At 45.1% G+C, this 24,905-nt stretch overlaps 1 protein-coding gene across 1 annotated transcript in view; it reads left to right on the forward strand.

Moving 5' to 3' along the window:
• Nucleotides 1-21,856, forward strand: part of DCDC2 (doublecortin domain containing 2) — a 170,439-nt gene extending 148,583 nt beyond the window's left edge. Inside the window, exons 9-10 of the mRNA XM_045865945.1 lie at nucleotides 18,019-18,321; nucleotides 21,718-21,856. Coding sequence (XP_045721901.1) covers nucleotides 18,019-18,321; nucleotides 21,718-21,822 — 408 coding nt within the window. The 3' untranslated portion in view covers nucleotides 21,823-21,856. The remainder of the gene's footprint in view (nucleotides 1-18,018; nucleotides 18,322-21,717) is intronic.
• Nucleotides 21,857-24,905: the final 3,049 nt, after the last annotated feature.

The raw sequence follows: 24,905 nt of genomic DNA on the forward strand, positions 1-24,905 counted from the left end.
TATTAACATGCGAGCGTGCAGAGACTCTGGGTAAACAGACTGGCGAAAGCTGGGCAATGTCAGCACACTGATGTCACTTCGAAGGAAATGAAACCCGGTAACAAAAGGTCAGAACGCCTTTCTTCCTTGCCCCCGTTGGTAAATAGGGCAGGAATTGGCTGGTGCACGTGGTTGGCGAGAGATACTTACGGGGTCCGGTGTCAGGGTCATTCTCTCTGTGGCCTGCTGACCTTCTGTTCCCTATCCTCACCTTCTTCTGTTCCCTATCCTCAGCAGCTGTGTTATTGATACTGTGAAGAACCAAGTGAGGGTGTGGAGGAGTTAGCGTAAAGCTCCATGATAGTTAGGAACAGCTCTGTGGATGTACTCTCGTGGTGTTCTTCATGAAGCAGTAGGTACTGTTTACTAAGTACCTCCCAAGTGCCAGGCACCTTACTAGGTACTTTTATCTCATATGATTGTGATGACAGCCCCAGGTCTTATCACCCCTGCATTATGTAGAGAAAGAAAGTGAGCTCACGTAGGTGGACTTGCTTGTCCAAGCTTGTACCATTATATAGAGAAGTTTGTATTTGGGGGGCGCCTGGGTGGCTCAGTCGTTAAGCGTCTGCCTTCGGCTCAGGTCATGGTCCCAGGGTCCTGGGATCGAGCCCCTCATCGGGCTCCCTGCTCAGCGGGAAGCCTGCTTCTCCCTCTCCCACTCCCCCTGCTTGTGTTCCTGCTCTCGCTCTCTCTCTGTCAAATAAATAAATAAAATCTTTTTTTTAAAAAAAAGAGAAGTTTGTATTTGAATGCCAGCCTGTCCAATTTCAAATTGTATGAGTGATCTGCAAAACCCCAAGCCCCCAAAAGCCAATTATTAGCTTAAGGAAGGAAAAAAATTCCTGCACAGGAAAGGAAATGTAGTCATCATATACTACTTGGCTCAGCTATGAACGACACTTAGGTTCACTCGCTTTCGGGCCATACCTAGTTAATTTCTTTGGACTGATTCCCTATCATCTAAATGGCTCATGTTATAATTTTAGTCGAAGGGCCACGGGCAAGGGCGTGTGTGTGTGTGTGTGTGTGTGTGCAAATATCATGTGTAATCGGCCAAGTAATGTATCCATGCCTGAATAGCAGATCAAGTTTTAGAAGTAAAAATTATTGCCGGGAGCCAATTCTCCATGGATCTCTTGTGTTTCTGCATATCTTATGAGCAGAGGGACAGATTGCCTTTGTTCTGGACTATCTTTTCTTTTCTGTTTTTTTTTTTTTCTTTTGCTTTGGACTATCTTTTGAATAAGCTCGGAAGACAGACCTAGTGACTTCCTCCGGAACAATCATTCTCAACTCGAGGCAGCCTTGCCTCTGAGGGATGTTTGGCCATTTCTGGGGCCATTCTGTGATTGTTATAACTGAGGGAGTACTCCTGGCGGCTGGTGGGAAGCGGACAGGGATGCTACAGAATATCCGGTAATGCAACGATAGCCCTCACAGCAAAAGGTTGTTCAGCCCAAAATGTTAATAGGACTGAGATGAGAACCCTTGGCATGGAGAAAAGGCCAGGTTTGTTTATTGTCCAGTGTCATAAGGATAATGTCTTCCTGTGGTGCAGGGCCAGCGAGGTTTAGTATCCGTTATAAAAGATACAGTGCCATCAGGCTGTATGCTCAAAACCAGTCAAAATTGGGGGCGCCTGGGTGGCGGAGTCGGTTAAGCGTCCAACTCTTGGTGTCTGCTCCGGTCGTGATCTCAGGGTCAGGGGATCGAGCCCTGTGTCAGGCTCGTGGAGTCCGCTTAAGACTCTCTCCTCCTCCCTCTGCCCTTCTCACCCCTGCACGCATGCATTCTCTCCCTCTAAAATAAATGAACAAATACAAAAAAGAAATTAGTCAAAATTGTAAATGTTATGTGTATTTTAGCACAATAAAAGTATTCGGAAAAAGAAGATTGGGTCCTTTCCCTGGATTGTGAGCTGCTATTTGTATCTCCTGGCCCCCCTTCCCATTGCCCTGTGGGAACGGGGCCTCGGGGAGTGGGTGCCCGTAGTGATACTCTGGCTTCCGCTATTGTTGTGAGCAATGAAGTTCTTTGTTTCTCACCCAGGAGTCTCATGTCTTCTGCCACGTCTCTGAAATCACGGCAGGCTAATGAGTAAGCTTGTAAGTAGGGTAAAATTTCAGACCTTCCAGAGTCCTTGCCTCTACTGCACGGTGTTGGTGTGTTTAAGTATGTAAATGCAGACTCATTCCAGCCAAGAACATGGCTGAACTCTGTCCCAACGTTCAGACTCTTGTCATTTTTCTTTTTTTAAAGATTTTATTTATTTGAGAGAGAGAATGAGAGAGAGCACATGAGAGGGAGGAGGGTCAGAGGGAGAAGCAGACTCCCTGCCGAGCAGGGACCCCGATGCGGGACTTGATCCCGGGACTCCAGGATCATGACCTGAGCCAAAGGCAGACGCTTAACGACTGAGCCACCCAGGCACCCCATCAGACACAATTTTTTTTTTTAAGATTTTATTTTAAGATTTTATTTATTTATTTGAGAGAGAGAGAATGAGAGACAGAGAGCACGAGAGGGAAGAGGGAAGGGGGCAGAGGGGGAAGCAGACCCCCTGCCGAGCAGGGAGCCCGATGCGGGACTCGATCCCGGGACTCCAGGATCATGACCTGAGCCGAAGGCAGTCGCTTAACCAACTGAGCCACCCAGGCGCCCCAGACTCTTGTCATTTTTTTTTTTTAGACAATCCTGGATCTAAGACTACTTCCAAACCCCCGGGGAAACTGAGGAATGACATGTTTTTTAAAATGTATTTGGGGAGAATAAATATCTTTTCTCAGGAGAGAGTTTAAGTCTAACAAGAATAAAGTATTCTTTTAAAAATTAGGGTTTTTTTTTTTTTTGCATGCACACTCCAAATCAGTCTGGTTTCTCATAAGCAGGAGAACAAGTTCTGATTAGGCGGTACTTCAGCATGGGTGACTCATGTATCACTTATAAAGTGATGCTTTTCCAAGCTAAGGAGGCAAGAAAGTTAAGTAAAAGTAAAGTGCCTCTAGTAAGTAAGGGTCAGGCAGGAGAACCCCCCATCTCAGAAGCCCAAGCAAACAAATACCTATAAAATAGGCAAAAAAAGAAGTTATATTTGGATTTTGTTCCATTGGAGAGAAGAGGGCAGAAGATGGGGATAGTAACTTCCGAGGGTTTCGGATTATTTTATAGCTCTCTTCATCCATTTGTAGTTGATTTTGGATAGTAAAATAATGAGAATCACAAGATGTTTTTATGCTAAGTAGTTTCATTAAACAGCATTTAAGCCGTGTCATGACACTGGAGCAGAGAAAGCTTTCTTTAATTGGAGGTTGTGCTATATACTCTTCTTCCTTGTTTGTTTAAAACTTAACTAACCATTAATAAAGTGACACATACAATATTTTTTAAGGTTTAACGAAGATTACAACAAAAGTAGCAACCACGTGCCTCACCCCTCCCCACCTGGATTCCTGGACCACAGAGATAACCCGTTTGAACCAGTTCAGCTCTTTCTCATAGAAGACACCACTGTATTTCTAAACCATACATCCTTTCCCTCCCTTCCATTTTAATGCCTCTGAAATCTTTGGGTCTTACGAGTGATTGCATGTCACAGTTTAATTGGCATTTTTTTTTTTTAATTCTGAGAGGTACATAAACTAATGGAGATCCTTTTAAATAGGTGACATTTCAAATTTGATAAAATAACTTTCTTGATTTTAGTTTTCAGATTTAGATACGATTAACTTTATCTCTAATGACTGTGCAAGATGGCTGGTTAAATCTCTTACCGACTCTCCTCCCCCACCCCCCAATAAGGCCACACGCACACAAACACAGACATACACGACCCTCTTCTTCTTTCGTTCCACCCTCATTTTATGATGATTTTTGGCCGAGTCAGGATTTAATCTCTACGTTATTTTTACTACATCAGCCTTATTGTTAGTTGAGCCACAGAGTGGACTCCGATTACATTTCCTTCCTTGCATAACACTCTTTTCCTCCTTCCTATTTCAGTAATTGCCTTTTTTTATTCATTGGCTTAGTTTTCTGTGTAGCTTTTACCAAGCCATCTCTAAACTCTGCCAGGCGGTGGGTTTCCTCTTGGCATGCGCAAGCATGTGCAGTGACGACATTTCACCTTCAGCTTTTTCTCAGACGCGTCAGTCATCGGCCTCAAGCTGGTTAGGTGTTCTCTGGATCTGCTTTTTAGAGTTATCCTGGGATTTTTCTTGACCGTTAGGGAAATTCTGTATGCATAGGCTCAGCTCCTCGGGTTGGGGGAGTTTCACTGTAGAGTGATTGGTTTTTGCCATTTCATTGGCAGATCTCCATTTTTCTTTGTTCTTTTGGGTTGGTCTGTTTCCTTTGAATGGAATCTTTTGGGTGTCAGCCTGACTGTGAGCATTTGGGGATCTGACTATGGGATGGGGGCTTGAGGATCTTGCTGTTAGGTAAAGAGATTTATTCTTCTTGGTTTCAGTATGGTGCCCGTGGTGCTCTTGTTCTCAGCTGTGCTGAGTCAGCACCCCTGTAGTTCAACATCTTTAGAGAAGAAACCTCCTGTATTTCTTAAGGGTAGGGAGGGGATCTTGGGAGTCTTTGTGCTTCTTTTAAAGACTCTAAGCCAGTCTCCCTATTTTTAGTTACACCTACAGCCCGTCTTCCAGAGATAGATGGTGCCACCAGTCCCTCAGCTTTCTGTAGGTCCTTCAGCAGGCAGAGGTCTGCTTCTTGGCTCCTCCTCCCACAGGAGCAGCATCAGTTCTGCTCTTACTGGCCTCATATCCACTGGTTTTACTGTTTCCCAAATTTTGTGGCTGTTATTTCCTTTCCAGGCCTCTGTGCCCTTACAGGTTCACCTTTTTTTAAAAATTGCCTTTACTGACAATTTGGAGGGACGTCAGAAGGGAGCTAAGTGAAAAAAAAAACAAAACCCTCACATTTGTTCAACTTGCTTTATTTAACCAGAAATCACTTCCACACTAATTCATCACAGGGGAAATAAACTGTTTTTATAGAATCTCCATTAATGATGAGAAACTGGCAGCCTGTGACCAAATCTCCTACAAGAGATTCTTCTTTGGCTGGCACAGGGCTTACAGAATCTCCTTAGTAGCCCGGGTACTCTTCAGCGCACCCCAGACCCCAGCACGCCGTGTTACTAACACCACTCCTGGATTACACACTTCTGTCATTTGCCCAGCTCCCAGGGACATTTGAGCTTGTGATTATTTGTCTACACATATAGAACATAATGCCACTAAAAAAAAAAATCTGTAGTCGGGGCACCTGAGTGACTCAGTCATTTGAGCATCTGCCTTCGGCTCTGGTCATGATCTCAGGGTCCTGGGATTGAGCCCTGCCTCGGGCTCCCTGCTCAGCGGGGAGCCTGCTTCTCCCTCTCCCTCTGCTCCTCCCCCTGCTGGTGCTTTCTCTGTCAAATAAATAAATAAAATCTTAAAAAAAAAAAAAATCTGTAGTCTAACCAGAAACAAGAGGTTTGAAATCCCAAGATGCCCATTGACACAGTCCTGTTCTCCGTGCCCTCACGTGGTCCCACCACTTACCCAACCTGCTGCTTATGGGGAATCGGCCGCCACTTGCAGTTTCTGCTAGGAAAGGCAAGCTAGCTGGAGAGCTTCCCTGCATTACTTTTTCACGTGTAATAAAAGACACAGAAAGGTGTAAAGGGGGCTGGTTTTTCTGACCAGACCCGTAGGTCTACTTCCGTGGAATGGATTTGTGAAAATAAGAATTATAAGATGTTTGAAACCAGAAGGGACGTAGGTGCAAACTCCTTATTTTGCCATCGAAGACACAAAGCCCTGCGTTGAAGAGGTTCTCTCCAAACACCTCGAGGAAGGGCAATGGGGGAGCTTACGGACTTCTAGTTTTCCCACAAACAGCAACACATCCCGTCTGTGTGGAGGGCTCCTCGGCTGTCACTGCCTTCACGGAACAATATCTCCAACAAACAATATCTCCACCATTCTTTCAAGTCCTATCCTCTCTGTGAATCGTGCTCACGTTTGCTGCTTGCAAGCCTCGTGACCTCTGCAGGAGTTGAGATACGGGTGACCTGGCTTCCTAATTTCCCCGTGCATCCTCAGCAAGGCTCTTTGTGACATCCCGTTTCTAGATTTCTGTTTACTTGATGGAAATGGTGTTAAACGTTAAAATGTAGCCCTCGAGGATTTCTGATGTGAGAGAAAATCAACATTTACTTCTAAAGCGAGAGAACTTAATGGGGATTTTTTTTTCTAATGATGACTGAAATGTTCTCATGCTATCTAAATATAAGTTTCAGTGTATTCTGTCTTCCTGGATGTCTCAGGAGCGTGGGGGAGCTTTGTGGGCTCAGGTGAGCCAGCTCTCAGCAGGTGGCTGGCCAGAGCCTCACCCTACTGTGTCCTTGCAGGGTCGCACCTGTGAACATAAACCCCCCTTTTTTTGTGGGTCACGGTACTTCAAACCACATTTGAACCTTTTTATTTATTTATTTTTCTTCCCCCCTCTGTGAAAGCTGAAAACAGGAAGCGGTACTTTGCTATCATGAAAAATTGAAACTGATTATTTCCAAACACCTCATTCAACTTGCGTAGGAGATGACTTTTAGTTTCCGTGGCAACAGAAATAAAAACAAGTAGGGTGACTTCGGCGTCTGCAACACCCAGTGCCCGAACCCCACAGAAACGCCTCCTACCCAGAGCCTGAAACAAACCCTCCCTCTTTCCCGAAGCACGAATGTAGTAAATGTTACATGAGAAGCGGACATAAGGTTTGTCGTTTTGTTCCTTGTTGGTGCTGATCTCCCCTTCCTGGTGGAGTGGGTTTCGGGGAGGAGGAAGTGACGGGGGGGTTGGGGAGGAGACGTGGTGGTCAGGGAGGGTCCCTTGACTAGAAAGTTCTAACTTGTGCCATTCTCTCAGATAGTCAGGGTCTTAAACCTTAACATATATTCCTCAGGGAACTTCAATGTAAATATAAGACAAATCAACGTTTACTGCTAAAGGGGGCGGGACATCAGCTCTGGTCTCTGTTTCGATGCCTTTCCCGTTTCTAATTTTGGGTGCTGCTGTGACTGTCAAAGGTGTGATGTGAGTTTAAAGTGCAAATCCTTCGAGCAGCCCCAGCTGTCCGTGAATACCATCCAAGTAATTGATGCCTTCGACATTTTGTGACTCATTTCCATATGATTTCCATATTCCATCTCCTTTCCTCTCACCACTCAGGAATCCCGAGTTAACCTTAGTCACCGCATGCACACTCTCTAGGAATCCTGAATACTGAGAGCCGTCCCCGCTAGGACGCAGCCAGCGCTAATAACTACCAGACCTTTCCTGACTTGCCATACAAATCAACCATTATCTCAGACTGTCTGTTACGAAATAAATAGTGAGATATGCATATAAGCGAATGCAGGCAAAAGGCACTTGGAATACCAACACTGGTGTTATATTAAGGAGAAATGTGGAACTTTTCTAGTGGAACTTTGTAAGAGCAAATTTCTTGTGATAAATAATGTGCTTTTTTTTTTTAAGAGGGAGAGTGGGGAGGGGCAGAGTGAGAGAGAGAATCTTAAGCAGACTCCCCACTGAACGTGGAGCCCGATGCAGGGGCTCGATCTCACAACCCTGGGATCATGACCTGAGCCAAAACCCAAGAGTCAGATGCTCAACTGACTGAGCCACCCAGGCGCCCCTAAGTAACATGCTTTTTGAAAGGTAAAAAAGTTCTCAGCTTTCTTACAAAAACTTGTATGTTTAAGGGTACATATTGTCTGTAATTGTACATATATGTGCAACATGTCTGTTACTCTAGCCTTGCTGGGGATGTTCCTGATGTCAGAGAGGCCGTGAGGCTGGAATCGTTTGAGTGACTTCTGCGATCCTTGTTGTTCTATTAACATGCATCGGTTTAGTGAGTGTCATGGAGAAGGTCTAATGAATGCCCTTTCTTGACTCCAGCGAAGCATAGGAATTGTGCGTTATACAGGACATAGGATTCCACAGCTCCTCATAGGCATCAGCTAGTCCTGAGATTTTAGGATTTTAGGATGGATGTGTTTCTTTGGAGAAACGATTCCTACCCGAAAACTGGTTCTCTAAAAATTTTAGTCACAAGCTGGCTAAAATTTGAGGTAAATGTAAGGAAGGAGTAAATCCCCTTCATCAGGGGAGAAGACTTGAAGCATAGGTAAAAGCATCTTCCCGATTTGTTTTCTTTGCTATGCTGTGTCTCCTTTCTGTAACACGACTCTTAATAAAGAATGGCAGGGTGCCATAATTAGAATAAATCTTGTAGGATAGTCTTTATGGCTAAACAACATTCTGTCGACAGTCAATCCTATTTTCTCCCAGCTTTCAATAAAATTGGTATTTTTTAACATAAAAAATACCATTTTCACTTAAAAAGGCACTATTACATGCAACCAATGAATCATTGAACACTACACCAAAAACCAATGATGTGCTATATGTTGGCTAATTGAATTTAAATTAAAAATAAAAAAGAGGTACTATTTCAAGGTACTATTTACAATTAGAAATTTTAACCAAAAATGCCTTCCCAAAGTGGTGTATTTCTGACCATATCGTGACCAGGTACCTGGAGAGTGCCCAAGAAATGGGAGCCTTGTCACCGTCATCTGTCCCTTCCCAAAGGCACATATTGCCCTGGCTTTGGCCTGTAGGATGCGTATTTGTGTTTAAGTCAAGACAAGGACTATATAATACCATGGTAAATGTGGTGATGGATACAAGGATGCATAAGAAAGAGCTCTTGCTTCTAGAACCTTCCAGAGGGCCTCTGTAGAGCCCCATTTTCCCACAATCATTCCAAATATCATTCGAGGCATCTTTGCCCACTATTTTCGTATCACAAGAGGGAGAGTGGGGAGGGGCAGAGTGAGAGAGAGAATCGCACACCGTGGGTACAGTGTACTGAGGAGATCTGACAGGTCTCATGAGAGCACAGGTAAGGCGTGCCGGCTGCTTGAGGGAGCCAGGAAGACTTGAAGAGAAGGTGGGTCTAACGGGAAGAAAGAGCATTCCGGGTGAAGGTAGAGGGAACAGAATGAGTTAATGGCGTGGTGCAGGGGACAGGGCTCCTTTCAGCCTCTTCCATGGAGGACGTTCTCCAGCCCCCAGTACTCATGTCTGGGAAGGACTGGATTTGCCCTCCCCACCCCACCACATCGAGTCAGCCCTCTTCCCTTCATGAGGAGCCCAACTTCCCTAGTTTGTGCTGAAGGGCTTTTTAGGGAAACGGGGGGGAAAGGAGAAAGAGGGAGAGAGAGGAAAGACTATGAATATGGACATGACTATGTGTGGGGCTGAGGAGGAAAAGGGAGGTAAGGTGGAACCTGGTGAGCGTCGTGGTCTGCTCAGCCGCCGGAACAAAGTCCCACCAACTGGGTGACGTCACCAGGAGACACTGACCGTCCCACAGCTCCGGAGCCTGGGATCGTGAGATCGGGGTGTCGGCAGCTTGGTTTCTTCTGAGCACTCTCTCTTCAGCTGGTAGATAGATGTCTTCTCTCTGTGTCTTCACATAGTCTTTGTATGTATAATCTCTTATGAGGACGTCAGTCATATTGGGTCACAGCCCACCCTGCGAACCTCATTTTAACTTCATTACATCTTTAACGGCTCCAACTCCACGTAGAGTCACCTTGTGAGGTACTGGGGGTTCGGACTCCAGCATGTTAATTTTGAGGGGACACAGTTCAGCCCCAAAGAGTGAGAAAGTGGGATTTGTCTACCAGGCAAATCAAAAGGCTAATTTTCACTGGACGAGTCAGCTTTTGAAGTCTTGTGTCTGTCAGACAGGTGCTTGGTGGCGAGTAGAGAGAGGAGAGGCAGAGGGGTGGAACCCAGCTCAGCCAGCCAGTCCCTCTGTCTTTCAGTCTGTTTGTCCCATGGGAAGAGTGGGGCTGGGCGCGTGCCTGGTTACCATGGTGACCAGTTTATAAACTACTGGGACCGGCGTCCCTCAACTAGAATCTTTATTAATTTTTTTAAATGCGTATGAAAGATATCACCCACTGGTCACGTAACCCTTGGCAGGTTGCTTGACTTTTCCTCAGGCTCAGTTTCCCACTCTGGATAATGGGGATAACTCTGCACGCCTACTGCTTGGGAAAAATGAGAAAATATTTGTGAAGGTACTTTGAGAAGCTTAATGTGCTACCTACAGTTCTGTCTTTATCATCCCCCTAACTGGCTACTGCCGGCCTGCCCCCCCCCCCAACTGAAGACGAAGGCATGACCCAAATGTACATACTCATTCACGTGAGCCAGCCTTGTTGGGTGCCTCTTGCTGGCATGTTTGTATTACTTTTGAGAGTGGATAGCAGTTCAGAAACAAACGAAGCTTGGATGGCAAATTGGTTGTGAAAGACACATGCCAGGCAAACCCTGACCTGCGTAGCCAAGATCAAAGATGATGGTCTATGCAAATCATGCCTAACAGTCTCAATAGACCAGAAGTTTAAATGTCAGCATGCATTTTTTTAAAAAGATGTATTTATTTATTTGAGAGAGAGCACGAGCCCACAGGTGGGTGGAGGGGCAGAGGGAGAAAGAGAATCTCAAATAGACTCCCCGCTAAGCGCCGTCCCTGAGGTGGGGCTCCATCCCAAGACCCCAGCTGAAATCAAGAGTCGGCCGCTTAACCGACTGAGCCACCCAGGTGCCCCAACATCCGCCTGCATTTAACTATATTAACCCATAAGGGGAAGACGGTAGCTGAGTGTCCTGATAGGATTTTTTGTTTGTTTTCATGTGCATGAGATTTAGAAGGGAGATCTCTTGAAGTGGCCCCCCAGAACACAGTTTCATTAGTGCAAACCCTGTGCTTGACCCTTCCGTCGGACAACCTCTAGACTCCTTCCACTCAATGGTGAGCTAACAGTAATAAACCCATATACAGCTCGTTAAGTTTACGGTGGTCTTTTGTGTGCACGGTCCTATTTGTTCCCTCCTACAATCTTGTGAGGTCGTTGTGATCACCCTCAAATTCCAAAGGGAACTTGGGCCAGGCGTGGTGACTTCGCGGGGAATCAGGCCAAGTGCGGTGATGTCGTTAGTACTTGGGGGCAGGTGAGGTGACGTGGCCGGGCCGCGGGGCCGCGTGCAGTGACGTCGCTGGCCTGGAGCAGAATCACAGCTGCCCCCCCCGCACAGTGTGTACTTGACGTTGGCCGTCGATGCCCCCCGCAGCAATCGGCGGTCTTAGATCTCGTGCAGGAACCCCTCTTGCTCGGGTAGGCGCACGGTTTCTCGGCACCACCTGCGAACTGGCTTCTGCCAGGCGGAGGGGTGAGGTCTCACCTGCGAGCTCTGCTTCCTCATCTGCAGGAGGGACCCTGTGATTGGACCTGGCGAAAGGACTTTTTTTTCCTTCCTGTTTCTCTTCCTTCTCCCTCACCTCCCTCGAGATGAACTGCCCTTCCTCAGTCTTACCTTTTCCTTTGGGATCCCTGCTCCTTCCTCCCCAAACCCCCCAGCCCCTCCCTTTGGCTTCGTGTCTACGCCTCTCTACCTAAACTATTAACGTTACCAGGATCTTCCTAGGGTTCTCGGAGGTGCGAGCAGAAAGTGGGCTCTGTGCACCCAAGCCTTGCTCCCTGACCTGGCGCCGGTGCCTTGTTAGCTGCGACTGCTCCCGGCCCGGCCATAGGGCAGGTCCCGCTAAATGCACGGAGCCTGAGAACTGCTTGGGTATTTTGAGGAAATTACACAGTTGTAAAGACTAGGAATATTTTTCTAGCACTTTCTGTTTTTTAATTCTTTTTTTTAATAGAATCAATTTTTTCTTTTTAAAGATTTTCTTTATTTATTTGACAGAGAGTGAGTTAGCGAGAGAGGGAACACAAGCAGGGGGAGCGGGAGAGGGAGAAGCAGGCTTCCCGCTGAGCAGGGAGCCCGATGCGGGGCTCGATCCCAGGACCCTGATCCCAGGACCCCGGGATCAGGACCTCAACCAAAGGCAGACGCTTAACGGACTGAGCCCCCCAGGTGCCCCTCTGTATTTTAATTCTAAGTAAGCTGCTCGTCTCAGCTCTATTTGTTAGTTCATTCACTCAGCTCTCTCAGTCATTGGGCACCACCAGTGACTTCCTACCAGGAGGCGACTGGCTGAAGTATAATTGCAGAATGAAGCAGGGCGATAACCAGAGGTTGGTTCCTCAGTTAGGCGGCACATCCCGTGGGCGTCTTAGCAGATACAGAGAGGTGGCCACATAGCTCTACCTGGTGGTCAGGGTCTGGGGCATACAGTTTCCTTAAAAGCTGAAGCAGAGGGCGCCTGGGTGGCTCAGTCGTTAAGCGTCTGCCTTCGGCTCAGGTCATGATCCCAGGGTCCTGGGATCGAGTCCCGCATCGGGCTCCCTGCTCGACAGGGAGTCTGCTTCTCCCTCTGACCTTCCTCCCTCTCATGCTCTCTGTCTCTCATTCTCTCTGTCTCAAATAAATAAATAAAATCTTAAAAAAAAAAAAAAAAAAGCTGAAGCAGAGGGGCGCCTGGGTGGCTCGGTTGGTCAGGTGTCTGACTCTTGATTCCGGCTCAGGTCATGATCACAGGGTCCTGGGATCGAGCTCTGCGATGGGTTCTGTGCTGGGCGTGGAGCCTGCTTAAGATTCTCCCTTCCCTCTCCCTTTGGCCCTCCCCTCCTGCTCCTGCTCTCACTCCCTTTTTTTTCTCTCTCAAAAAAAAAAAAAAAGAAAGAAAGAAAAGAGAATAAATTGAAGATTCTCCTAACATACAACTAACCGTTAACCGTTCTTAGATATACAGATCTGTGGCCCTTAGAACATTCACAGTGTTATTCCACTGTTACCCCTGTCTAGTTTCAGGACATTTTCCATCTCCCCAAAAGGAAACCCCATGCCTATTTTTTTTAAGATTTATTTATTTATTTGAGAGAGAGAGAGCGAGAGAGCAAGCACATGAGCAGGGATAGAGGCAGAGGGAGAGGGAGAAGCATACTCCCGGCTGAGCAGGGAGCCTGACACGGGGCTCAATCCCAGGACCCCGAGATCATGACCTGATCTGAAACCCAGGAGTCAGACACGCAACCAACTGAGCCACCCAGGCACCCCGAAACCTCCTGCCTATTAAGCAGCCTTTCCCCATTCTCCCTTCTCCTCAAGCCTGGCAACCACGAATCTGCTTTCTGTCTTTATAGTTTGACCTATTCTGAATGTTTTGTGGAAATGAAATCATACAATAAGTGACTTTCTGTGTCTGGCTTTGTGTGGAGCTAACTCACAGCCTGCCCCCCATGGAAGAGCTCTTCTGGCTGTGAGGGGAGATCCCAAGGCCCTCTAAGAACGGCATTCATCTGAGTGGACTCTGCTCTGTGGGCGTCCCGTTGCCTGGGCCGAACGTCAGGTCAGCGTGTGTGAGGGGCACCGGCCTCCTCCCGGAGAGTTTCTCTGCAGCAAGAGAAGGAGGGCAAGGATTGAGGGAGTGTGCAGCTTGCTGAATCTCCCTCCTGTCTTCCTCCCACCATAGACCCCCACTGTCTTGTGGAAGAGGTGTTCTTTTGCTTCTCTGTAGGTCCTTGCCATGGCATAGATTTTATCTGTGTGTGTGTGTGTGTGTGTGTATGGGTGTGAAACCCAGTGTTCCTTCCTGGGATGATTTGATTGATGTATGCACTGGAAACATCTTTAATAATTTAATGCCTGCTTCAAAGGAGATTACACCAAAAGCACATTGCTTTTCGTTTATTCATTACAGATCCGTCATAGCAGAATTTTTTTTTTTTTTTTTTTTGGCCTGAGTTGTAGTGTCGTAGTAATAATAAATTGTGTTCTACACTGTGGATATTTTAAAGCATTATAAACCTTTAAACTCCTGTTACTGTCTTATTTAAATTGATCCAGTTGGTAGCATAGCACCTTAATCTTGCATTTTGTAAAGCTGAGCTAACCCGACGCGGCTTCCTGTGATGACGGTGAGGTAACCATGGTGGGAAGGCACAACAGACCGAATGGGATGCAAGAGTAATACTGCGTGTTCACGGCGGCGCCCACAGTGGTGGGGAGAACAGAACCCGCGTTCAGGGCTGGGCGACTCCCTCCTTGGAGAGAGGTTAGGGTCTCTCCCAGCTGCCTGCCTGAAAAGAAGGAAAAAAATGTATATGTGTTTGGGAATCGGGAGTGAAGAAAAAGGGTACGATGAGAAACACAAAACTAAAAACTAAAAGCCAACTCACACCCGTTTTGCCACATTTCGGTATACGTCCAGATTTCAGGAAGGGAAAACAGACTTCTGTTGACGCAGAAGTAGTCACCTTACCAGACGTCAGTACGTTCTTGTAATACGTTCTCAGAGAGACAAGAAACAGGTCTACATTCCTTTATTTATTTATTTATCTATCTATCTATCTATTTATTTATTTATTTATTTAAAGATTTTATTTATTTATTTGAGAGAGAGAGAACACATGAGAGGGGATAGGGTCAGAGGACGAAGCAGACTCCCTGCCGAGCAGGGAGCCCGATGTGGGACTCGATCCCGGGACTTCAGGATCATGACCTGAGCCGAAGGCAGTCGCTTAACCAACTGAGCCACCCAGGCGCCCCCAGGTCTACATTCCTAAATGATCACAGCAAATTTGGGGTTTTCTCTGTTATTACCATTCAGTGTTTCTTATGATAAAATTGTGTATAACTTCTCTTTAAAACCAAAACCGAATGTTGCTCCGAATAGGACGAGTTAGGTGCACTAAAAGTTTCTAGCAGGGTGATACACAATTATCCACTTCTCAGGAATAGTCTAAAAAGAACGCCGCTTCTGGTGGCCCTCAGTGCCATAGTGTTTCCGGAGTTCTGTTAGGTAATGCTTCGGGGACTCTGCCGAGCCATCTTTATAACGTTCCCTCGCTGGGTCGCACCAGAAGTCTTTAGTAGAAATCCAGAAATGTTTTGATCTCAGGTCGGTAATTCTTTCAGTGTTAAAAGCAATGCTGCATATTGCGGGGTCACACCTCCTGGCCGTTGGAAGGACACTCGAGCGTGAAGTAGAAGCTTCTCATGGTATTTCTTTAAGGAAGGACACCAGGGCTTGGGGGCAAACTCTCGCCCAGGGTTCAAATCCTCGCCTTGTGTGGTCGCCGCCGCGTGATGCTGAAGGCGTTGCGTGGTTTCTCCTTTTCCTGATGTGTGTGCGGGACATAAGAGGTGTACTTAGCAGGGTTGTTGGGAGGGTTTCACGAAATGATGAGCACGTAAGCGCAGAGCATAACACTCAGCACCGACGGGAGCCGGGGGCTCCGTGGATGGACCCCACCTGCACACAGCGTTCCCGCAGGCTTGCATCGGTTGCCATGACCGAGACCGGGTGGCAGGCTGCCACGCCCGCCACGAAAGGTCCCCTTCCTGACCCACATGCTGGGCACTTTTCTCCTCGGGCCATATTACAGTGTGCCCTGTGACTGCCCAGCTCTGAGTTCCTTGATTCCTGTCCTATTTGTCTCAATGCCCAACATCCAGAGTCCTGCTCAGCACAGATGGGTACTCCAGGCCCATTCATGAATCACGGTGACTGAGCCTTCCACATGTCTTTTAGGGTCACACAGTGAGTCTCCCCCACATCCTTCAGAGTCCCTAAGAAAGGAGCTTGCGGTCTCTGGGCTCGAGACCCCCCAGCCTTTTCTTGGCCTCTCATGACCTGTGAGTAGGAAGCTGCCCACAGTGATTCTGAGTTGGCTCCTTGTTCTAGCTCTTTCCCATCTGCGGTCCCCTCTCTGCCCTAGGGTCCAATTGAGGAAGCCCCCTCAAAGCCCTTGCTGCTCAGGGGTGCATCCACACCACCTTTGGCCCCGGACATTTCCTCTGCCCTGCTTTCATGATGACAGCACCCATCTTGCTCAGCAGACTCTTCCTTGGCTTATGAGTGTTCTCTGTAGAGAGAGTGGGACAGGGGTGTGGGCATGTGAGCATACTGTTTTGCCTCTTGGAAATTGGAGGTTTTTCTCACCTTCATTCATTTCAGTCTTATACATCCTTCCCAAGCATTGTAGGCTCCAATTCATAAATCTTTGTCTTTTCTCTTGGCACCATCTGGCAGATCCACCCCCGTATGTGCCCATTTCTGTCCAGCATTTGGCCTTCCCAAGGGCCTCACCCTGGGCAGCAAGCTTAGGGATCGCAGGGGCCCCACACTGTTTGGCATTAAGCATCTGAATGGAAATGTGGAAGACCCAGCCTCGCTTGTACAATGATTTAAGCTGCATGATGGCAAACGCCATGGTTATTGGAATATCTTAAGAACAACTAATTTTTTTAAAAGTGTATCTTTGATACCATGCGGTCAAAACTGAGACTCTATTTTGGGCAGAATTTAAGACTTCACAGTTCAACTCTTTTCCTCTTTAAAATAATGTTGTGTGGAGCTTTGCCCTGAACTTTTGGTTCCACTCTGTTTCGTTTTTGTTTTTTTTTTTTTTCTTTACTTCCAAAAATGGAGAGTATTACAGTAACTCTTACAAGAAGACTGTTAAGGGCGCCTGGGTGGCTCAGTTGGTTAAGCGACTGCTTTCGGCTCAGGTCATGATCCTGGAGTCCCGGGATCGAGTCCCGCATCGGGCTCCCTGCTCGGCAGGGAGCCTGCTTCTCCCTCTGACCCTCCCCCCTCTCATGTGCTCTATCTCTCTCATTCTCTCTGTCTCAAATAAATAAATAAAATCTTTAAAAAAAAAAAAAAAAAAAGAAGACTGTTAAGACCTCATTACAAGCATCTGAGCAGTTTGAGGAGAATGGACTTCCAGAGCTGGAAGTGGGGGCGGTCAGGGTGAATTGCATCTCAGACCTCCATTTTACAGTGCTGGAGGACCATGTGACCTGTCCAGTGTCAACCAGAAAGAGGCAGGTCTAGGGTCCTAACTTAGGATAAATCCTGTGTTCTTTCTATACTATACTTTAAAAGAAAAGCTGTTATTTTATTGCAGGCAGTGAAGAATCTAAGGGCTCCAGGACAGAGCGTGTCCTACAAATGGGAAGCGACTCTAGTGTTTTCTTAGGATGTGATGTACCAGATACAGTGGTTGGCACTGCATGTAACTTCTCTCATTCATTTCCCCTGGATGTTTTATTATATTCTCATGTTACAAGTGGGGACTCTTCTCATGTTACAAGCAGTGAGGTGACAGCCAGTAAGTGCCTGGCCAGGGCTTGAACCTGGGCTATTCTCCAAAGTCTTGGCTCTGGAAGTCGGCCTCCTGCTGTCTTTTAAATCAGATTTACGTGTATCCAAATAACTTGGAAAACGACTAATTTGAGCTCGTAAATTCTTGAGCACTTCTCATTTTTATAGAAAGGACGTAGGGTTTCTTGGCCTTGGACCTGCACGACCGTGTTTGTGTTCTGAGATACACTGTGAGCCCCCAGGCATTGCGTGGGCAGAGGTCCACATTTGGTGCTAGAAAGTCTGGCTTCACGTCCTTTGCCCTCTTTCTCTATTTGCAGGGTTGTTGGGAGGGTTTTGCCCTCTTTCTCTATTTAGAGATCTAAATACACACCAGGCAGTCACGATGAGGAGGATGACTTCTCCACAGAGACTTTTTTTTAACCTCCTCCTCTGGGCGGGACACTCCGCTCTACATTGGCCAAAGGCCCTGCAGTCTGGCCTCGTCTCTGCCTCGGGGCTTATGAGCACCGGTCCTGGAGTCACACGCCTTGGTCCAGGCCTGGCTGTCCACTTCCATACAGCGAGATCTTGGGCTAGATATTTGGTCTCTTTGTACCTTAGTTTTCTCACCTGTAAAAGGGGAATAATACCAACCTCATGGGATTGTTGTGAAGAGCAAATGAGGAAAAATCCCTGTGAAGAGTGCATTCAGTAGGTTCTCAGGAAAGATTAGCACGTTATCTGCTACAGAGCACTACACACGTGTGAGGAAGTTTTACGTCGTTATAACGTGCAGTGGAAAATCTCTGTTGCCCTGCTTACTTTTATCCATTATTCATTCTGACCCACCAGAGACCAGCGGAAATAGTAGATGAGGAAGAAGACGGAGAAAAAGCAAACAAGAATGCAGAGCAGAAAGAAGATTTTTCGGGAATGAATGGTGAAGTTGAAGACGGAGGAGAGAAGGAGGCTACAGATGCCTCCGAGCAAGTTGAGGGGGTCCCAGATCACAGCGAGGAGCAGGCGGTTCCCGCCCGCGTTAACGGAGGCACCGATGAAGAAAATGGCGAGGAGCTGGATCAGGTTAATACTGAGCCTCAGGAGGAAGTGGATGAGGAATTAAAGTCGCAAGGAGCTGGCAGTGGACAAGATGAGGTATTTCTACGGCTTTTGCTCACTTGTGTTCATGTGTGAATGCGTGTGTGGTGCACACGCCCATGCACTTAGGGAATTATTCAAGCACTTAAGAGTTGCGTTGAAACCACTTACTGTTGAGCAGGGAAGGACTCAGTACCATTTACTTGACTATATTATTTCAGGCACTTTAAAGTATGGTCATCCACCTGTCAGAGAATCCACGCATTGTCCTGTCATACACCCATCCACACACTCATCCATCCGTCCACCCATCCACCCAGTATCACCCATCCACCCACTAATCACCCAGCTATCCATCCATCTGTCCATTCATCCATCCATCTACCCACCTATCCACTCACCCACCCACCCACCCACCCATCTACCCACTCACCTACCCAGCCATCCACCCGTCCACTCATTCCCCACCCAGCCATCCACCCATCCACTCATTCCCCACCTACCCATGCACCCACTCATCCACACATCCACCCACTCATCTACCCATTTCACCCATCTACCCACTCATCCACCCACTCATCCATCCATCCATCCATCCATCCATCCATCCCTTATCTCATTCTACAGAGTTTGCAGAGGCTCCTGAGAATGTATATAACAAATATACACAAATAAAAATAATTTAATATCAGGGAAGGTACAGACAAGAAATGAACATCAAGGCCATGAGATCTAGACATGAAAGAAGGAACATCTCCTCTGTCATGGGTGACTGCTTTGTACTCTGGAGATGTTAAAGTTTCACTTGTTTAGTCCACATTAAATGATTTAACTGAATTAAGCATTCGATGCACCAGGCACTTAATAAGATATGGTTTTATTTGTTATACAGAGAGGGTAAGGAATTACATGGTAAAGCCTCCTTCTAGCCTGTTTTCCCACCAGGGAAAACAGGGGCCCTGCAGCAGGATAGTCTGACGTGCAGGCATTCTTCCAGAGGATGGATGGTTAAACTAGAGACTGATGAATAGGCTCAAGTTCAACGTCATAGTGTAAGAGGTAGCCACAGCCTTCCTCCCGTCCTTGAGAATGAAGCCTTCCTGTCTATCCCTCTGGTCAGCGTCCACCTCCCTCAGGCTGTAACCTCTCAAGTGGGCCTTGCTGTCTTCATTCCTGACACCCAGTTTCATGAGTGTGGTTTTCTTGATGATTTATTATTGACTCATCTGTTTTATTTTGCTTAGGGGGGATCAAATTTAGTAATGGTAAAATAGCAAAACCTTCTTGTGGCCAGGTTTTAATAACCAGCACAGAGTTGTCTGTAATCTGTTGTCTGGTTTATATGAAAACATTCTCAACATCTAAGTGAAAACACAAGGTGTGTCTCCCGTTTCATCTTTCCTCAGGGTGAGGGAATCACAGTTGTAGTCAGCCAGAAATTCCCCATATGCCATTCTACCTAGTTACTGAAATTGAGCGAAAATTCGTATCCTGAAGTTGTTTGTAGCTAAAATTAGAAAAGGAAATCAGTCCACTACATGATTCCCTTTCCCTCAATAAGGAAACAAAATGAACTTCTCAAGGAATACACACACACACACACACACACACACTTTCTCAAGGGAGGCACTATGGTTTATCTGGGGGTATCATCTGGAAAGCACAGTAATGTAGAGGACAGTGTCCTCGTTGTCATGATATGGTAACTACAAGAGTCGGCTTCATGAAACCTTTCGCTATCGTTGCCTTTGATGAACGTCTACAGCATGAAATCAAAGTGCAGATCCTATGTGGGACCCCAGTCATAAGATCCAAGTATGTACTCTTCTAGTGCTCTAGGTTTTAATTCAGTTTTATAACCTGAAACAGTTGTACAGAAATGAAGGGATTGCCTATCTTTCCATTCTGTAAATTTAACTTTTAAAAATAGGCCCCTTATAAGAATCGGGTCTCAGTCAAGATCAAGGTCATATAATGTGAAGTACAGGGGCTGGGGATGTACTGACGGTGAATCTAAACTTGTGGGGTTGCAAATGAACAAGTACCTGCTATGTGATGAGTTAGGGATGTTAACCCTGCAAATGCCGAAGCAGAGCAGTCACCCACAGAGAGACTGAATCTTACTTGACTCATCTCTCTTCTAATGGCAAGGCATCTTGTTTTCATTCTCCCTCCGTTGCTCGTTCAGGGACATTTGAAGTGTATCAAATATGCGAAAAACAAGATCCATAGGAATCCTAAATTAATCCTGAATTAAAAATTAACTTTTTCAAAAGGATTGTTTACTTCTAGAACGACTAAGGGTTCAGTTTGTCGTGAAACATTTTGTGCCCTGTAGCCATTCTTAGGCACAGGGTGCTGGGATGACAGGAAGACAGCAGGGAGCACGGGAGAAACACACCACAAGCGACGGACATTGATTGAGCTCGTGCTCTATTTGAGACACTTCCTGAGATAACAATGTGAAATAAGAGTCCCAGTATTTTTTTTTTTTCATTTTTAGAGCATAAATTATGGCTGTAGGGGCAGGGGCCTTGGAGCTAGTCCTCCTGTCCCCACTCGGGTGGCCCTTATGAGGGCCATGGAGCCTCCAGCCTTCCATGGAGCAGAGTTTGAAAACCAGCGAATTCTAATCCCATCCCCTTGGATTTCAGTCTAGTGGGAGAAGGCCATGTTGTAAATGAGACAAGATCCTTAATACCATAAAAGAAGTCCAAGCACAGGGATGCACATGCCATTGGAGAAATCCTGCCTCTGTACTTGGTTTCCTTCCTGCCCTTATCTGTCTGATACTTGAGGGTACTTGGTACCATATTCACAAGGAATTTGTGAGCTCTAACTAACAGAAAAACAACTGGTATGGGGCTGGGGTAATGTGACATGAGGTAGAATTGCTGTACTTTTCTCTTTTCTCTGAAAATGCTGAAATGAAAAGTATAAATATGCTGTTGAAAAGAAAAACTTAAAGTGAAATCAAGAAAAAAAAATTGAGGGATGCGTGGGTGGCTCAGTCGGTTAAGCATCTGCCTTCGGCTCAGGTCATGATCCCAGGGTCCTGGGACTGAGTCCCACATGGGAGCTTGCTTCTCCCTCTGCTTCTTCCCCTGCTTGTGCTCTCTCTCCTTTCTCTCTCTCTGACAATTAAATAAATAACGTCTTTAAAAAGAAAAAAGAAAAAGAAAAAAAAATTGAGAAAAATAAAGCCTGCAGCACAAGCAATGAGTCTGTGCTCTTATGGTCCCAGGTAGGGCTTTTGTGCAAGTAAGGTATTGAGGGTGGCATGTCCACTGGGTCATGATCAACTAGAACACAAAAGGGACGGGCCCAGGGAACTATTTTTAGTTGAATATTTATATGATTACCTGAAATACGGAGTCATTTTTTTCCTTGTGAATTTTATGACCTTTGGGACTAAAGAGCTAAATATCTTTGTTTTGGTATCTTTTCTTCCAGGCTGACTTAGACCCTCAAAGACCACCAAGACCAGAAGTAAAAATCACGAGTCCGCAAGAAAATGAGAACAACGAACAAAACAAGGACTGTGCTGTGGTAGCATAGATAATCTTTAAAAAAGAGAGTATATTGATTATCAGGAAAATGAAGGGTTATAATACTTGAATAATAAGGATGTAGTTACTGCTGAACATAATGTGACAATATTGAATACTACCTATGGGATTCTAAGATTAGAGGCTTAATGGAAAGACTAGATAATTTTGAGTAGCTACTAAAGGAGAGTGGCTTCTTTTCATGGGATGTATTTGTAAAAGTCATTTAGAAAAATTAAATAAGAGGGACGGAGGGACAGTTGCACAGGATGACAATTGGCCACTTGTCTTGGTAAGCGATGAAAAAGGATAGGACCACACCTTGTCCATAAATTTAGAAGTGAGGTTATTAAATGGGAGCTTATTCTAAAGCACTTATCTAGGAAGGCATAGAATTTTAAAGAGATGATAATAGGAAAGCATGTACTTTTTTTTTAAAGCAATAAACTCTTGAATAAACAAATTATAATTTAGTTTCAGAGACGGCAGTAGATTGAAATGTTTCCTTGACTTGTTGATATTCTTTCCTTTCTTCCTCCTTATCCCAAATCCATCTCACGCAAATTAAAAAGAGCACATTTTGGAAGGAGGAAGTCTCCATTCAGTGTGTTAGTGATTCATCTGGGCACCCCCCTGTCCCTCAAGTGCTTCAGGTTTTCATCCTCATGGCTTCAATGATACGCTCAGGAAGGAATTTTACCATGGAACACCCAATTATAGTCACAGCCTGGCTGGAGAATTTGCAAGTTCTGATATCCTCTGGACTTTCATGGATCTAGTCTACCTTCACCAATAATGCCCATCTCTTCTCCATCACGTTACTCTGTTAGAAAACTCAATATTGGCTAGTCTAAAGATCGAATTCTCTCCAGATTTTTATAAAAGAACAACAACAACAAAAACCCAAGACTGCATTTGACTTGTTTTTTGCCTTATTTCTATTAGGATTAGCCTTGTCATATTTTTGCCCCTAGGGATATCAGCAAATGTCTATTTTAATGGCCAGTTATATTTAGACTTTCAAGCAGATTCCTTCCTATATAATTAGAAGCCCTCTGATAGAAACTGTTGAAAAATGTTTAAATTGTCATGATGAAACCAGTTTCTTATTACAATTTTGTGGGCTAATTAAATGAACTCACAATGGCCTTGTTAGGTATATATGGGGAAAACATAATTGTATTAGCTATCTGAGTTTTTAAGAGATGATGCAGGTCTTCCTTAAATATAGAAATAATCTATTTTTCTCATATTGAAGAATATTTTTGTTAATTATGTAGATGTTATAAATTTGAAAGGAAACTTCTAGTGCTTTTGTAGAATTCATTATTAATCATAAGGTTAAAAGATTTTCTTCCCCTCCAGGCTTCATAACCAACCATTTGGAATAAAGGTAGTTATATCAAGCACTTAATAATACTACAGAAAATGAATGTATTTTTTTTCCTAGCAGCTATTTTAATATTTTCTATAAATAAGAAACATAAACGGAGACTACAACGTAACAGTATTGGAAAGAGATGGTGATATAAGGGTATATTGATCTGGGAGGATGAATTGTGAATGGGTGTTCTATATTTCTGGTATAAAATCTAGATTGTGCTTATTACAGGTAGGCTTATTTTTTTCAAAGGGGACAATATGAAACGCTGTAAACTACAAGCAACAATCTTGTGTTGCTAGGGAGATAGGCTAGCTGGTTTTTTGATATTAAATTCCCATGCCATTATTGGGCCTGGGTTAATGATGTTCAATAGTTTATAGAAATCAGGAATGAAATGCAAGAAATTATAACTAATTATCAAGGTGATTCTTTCACTTTTCTTCCTTTAATGAGTTTCTCTTTTTTCCTTCTTTAAAAGAGATCTTGTATTTTTTTTTTTTTCTAATGTTCCTCATTATACTATAGAGCTTAGGTTTTCAGGACCTTTTTAAGAGTCATCTCAGTAATCCCAATGTTGTTTTACATGAACAACAAAATATACAAACACTTCAGGAAGATGACAGGCCTCAGTTAACTCTAGCAAAAAGTGGAAAAAATCGGGATATAATTCTTCTCTTGGATGTGCATATTTTACCACCTGTTGACAAGACATATTGTGACCTATCTTGAGGGGATGAACAACAACTCATCACCTTAAAACTGTAAACACATACTACTAAAAAAAAAGAATGAAATATGTTGTCTAACCAAGGAAAACATCATTCACAGAGAATGGGAAGCATGAACATCATTTTGAGGATGACATTGGCACGAAGAAGGAAAGCTGATTCACCCCCCATGTGTGGACGTGTTCTCTGTGGGAGTCGTGGTCTTCGTGGCAGGCTAGCTGCACCAGTTAAGCTGGACTCACAGACAGATCTGGGGAGCATTTATGTGAGTGAGCAGAAGAGATCTTGGTCAGGCTGCAAGGATTGTTTCCAGCAGAGAAGATGCTGTGACAAACTCACGTAGCTCTGATGTGCTAGCCAGTGGAATGCTTCTCTATGTCAGCTCTTGGTGAGGCTGTGGGTACAGACCCCCTCGTTCTAGTTTTATGGAACTCGTTTCTCAAGCTTAATTGGATTGTAAGACATTCGTAAACAACTGGTTTCTTAGTTGAATTGGAACATTAGAGTTTTGCAGAGCAAAATACAGATTTTTAGCTAACGTCATTTTCATGCTAAGGACATCATCTCACTCAGTAGCTTCTGTTCAGTATCTGTTGAGCATCCATGGATTTCTAGTTACACAGCATGATATTATGGCCATGTGATAACTTTTTACTCATTGTTTTTCTCTATAGCCAGAGAATGACTTTCCCCTTATTAAGACATTGCTTTTCCCCTTAGGTGTCCTGGAGAATATTCAAATGCCAGACTCACAGGAAGAACATATACTCTCATGCCTCCCGTTTTATTCTGAGAGTGTTGGTTCCTGCTATGGTCTGTAAAGACAGAACCATCCCATCTCTATGTGGCTCAGAGTCCATTAGATAGCTCTGCAGGCTCACAGTTTTTCTTATTACAATTTTGTGGGCTAATTAAATGAACTCACAATGGCCTTGTTAGGTATATATGGGGAAAACATAATTGTATTAGTTTTCTGAGTTT

This window comes from Mirounga angustirostris, unplaced genomic scaffold (assembly GCF_029215605.1).
Source record: "Mirounga angustirostris isolate CCGP_5_RB_7025 unplaced genomic scaffold, mMirAng1.0.hap1 SCAF_8, whole genome shotgun sequence".
NCBI classification, from domain to species: domain Eukaryota; kingdom Metazoa; phylum Chordata; class Mammalia; order Carnivora; family Phocidae; genus Mirounga; species Mirounga angustirostris.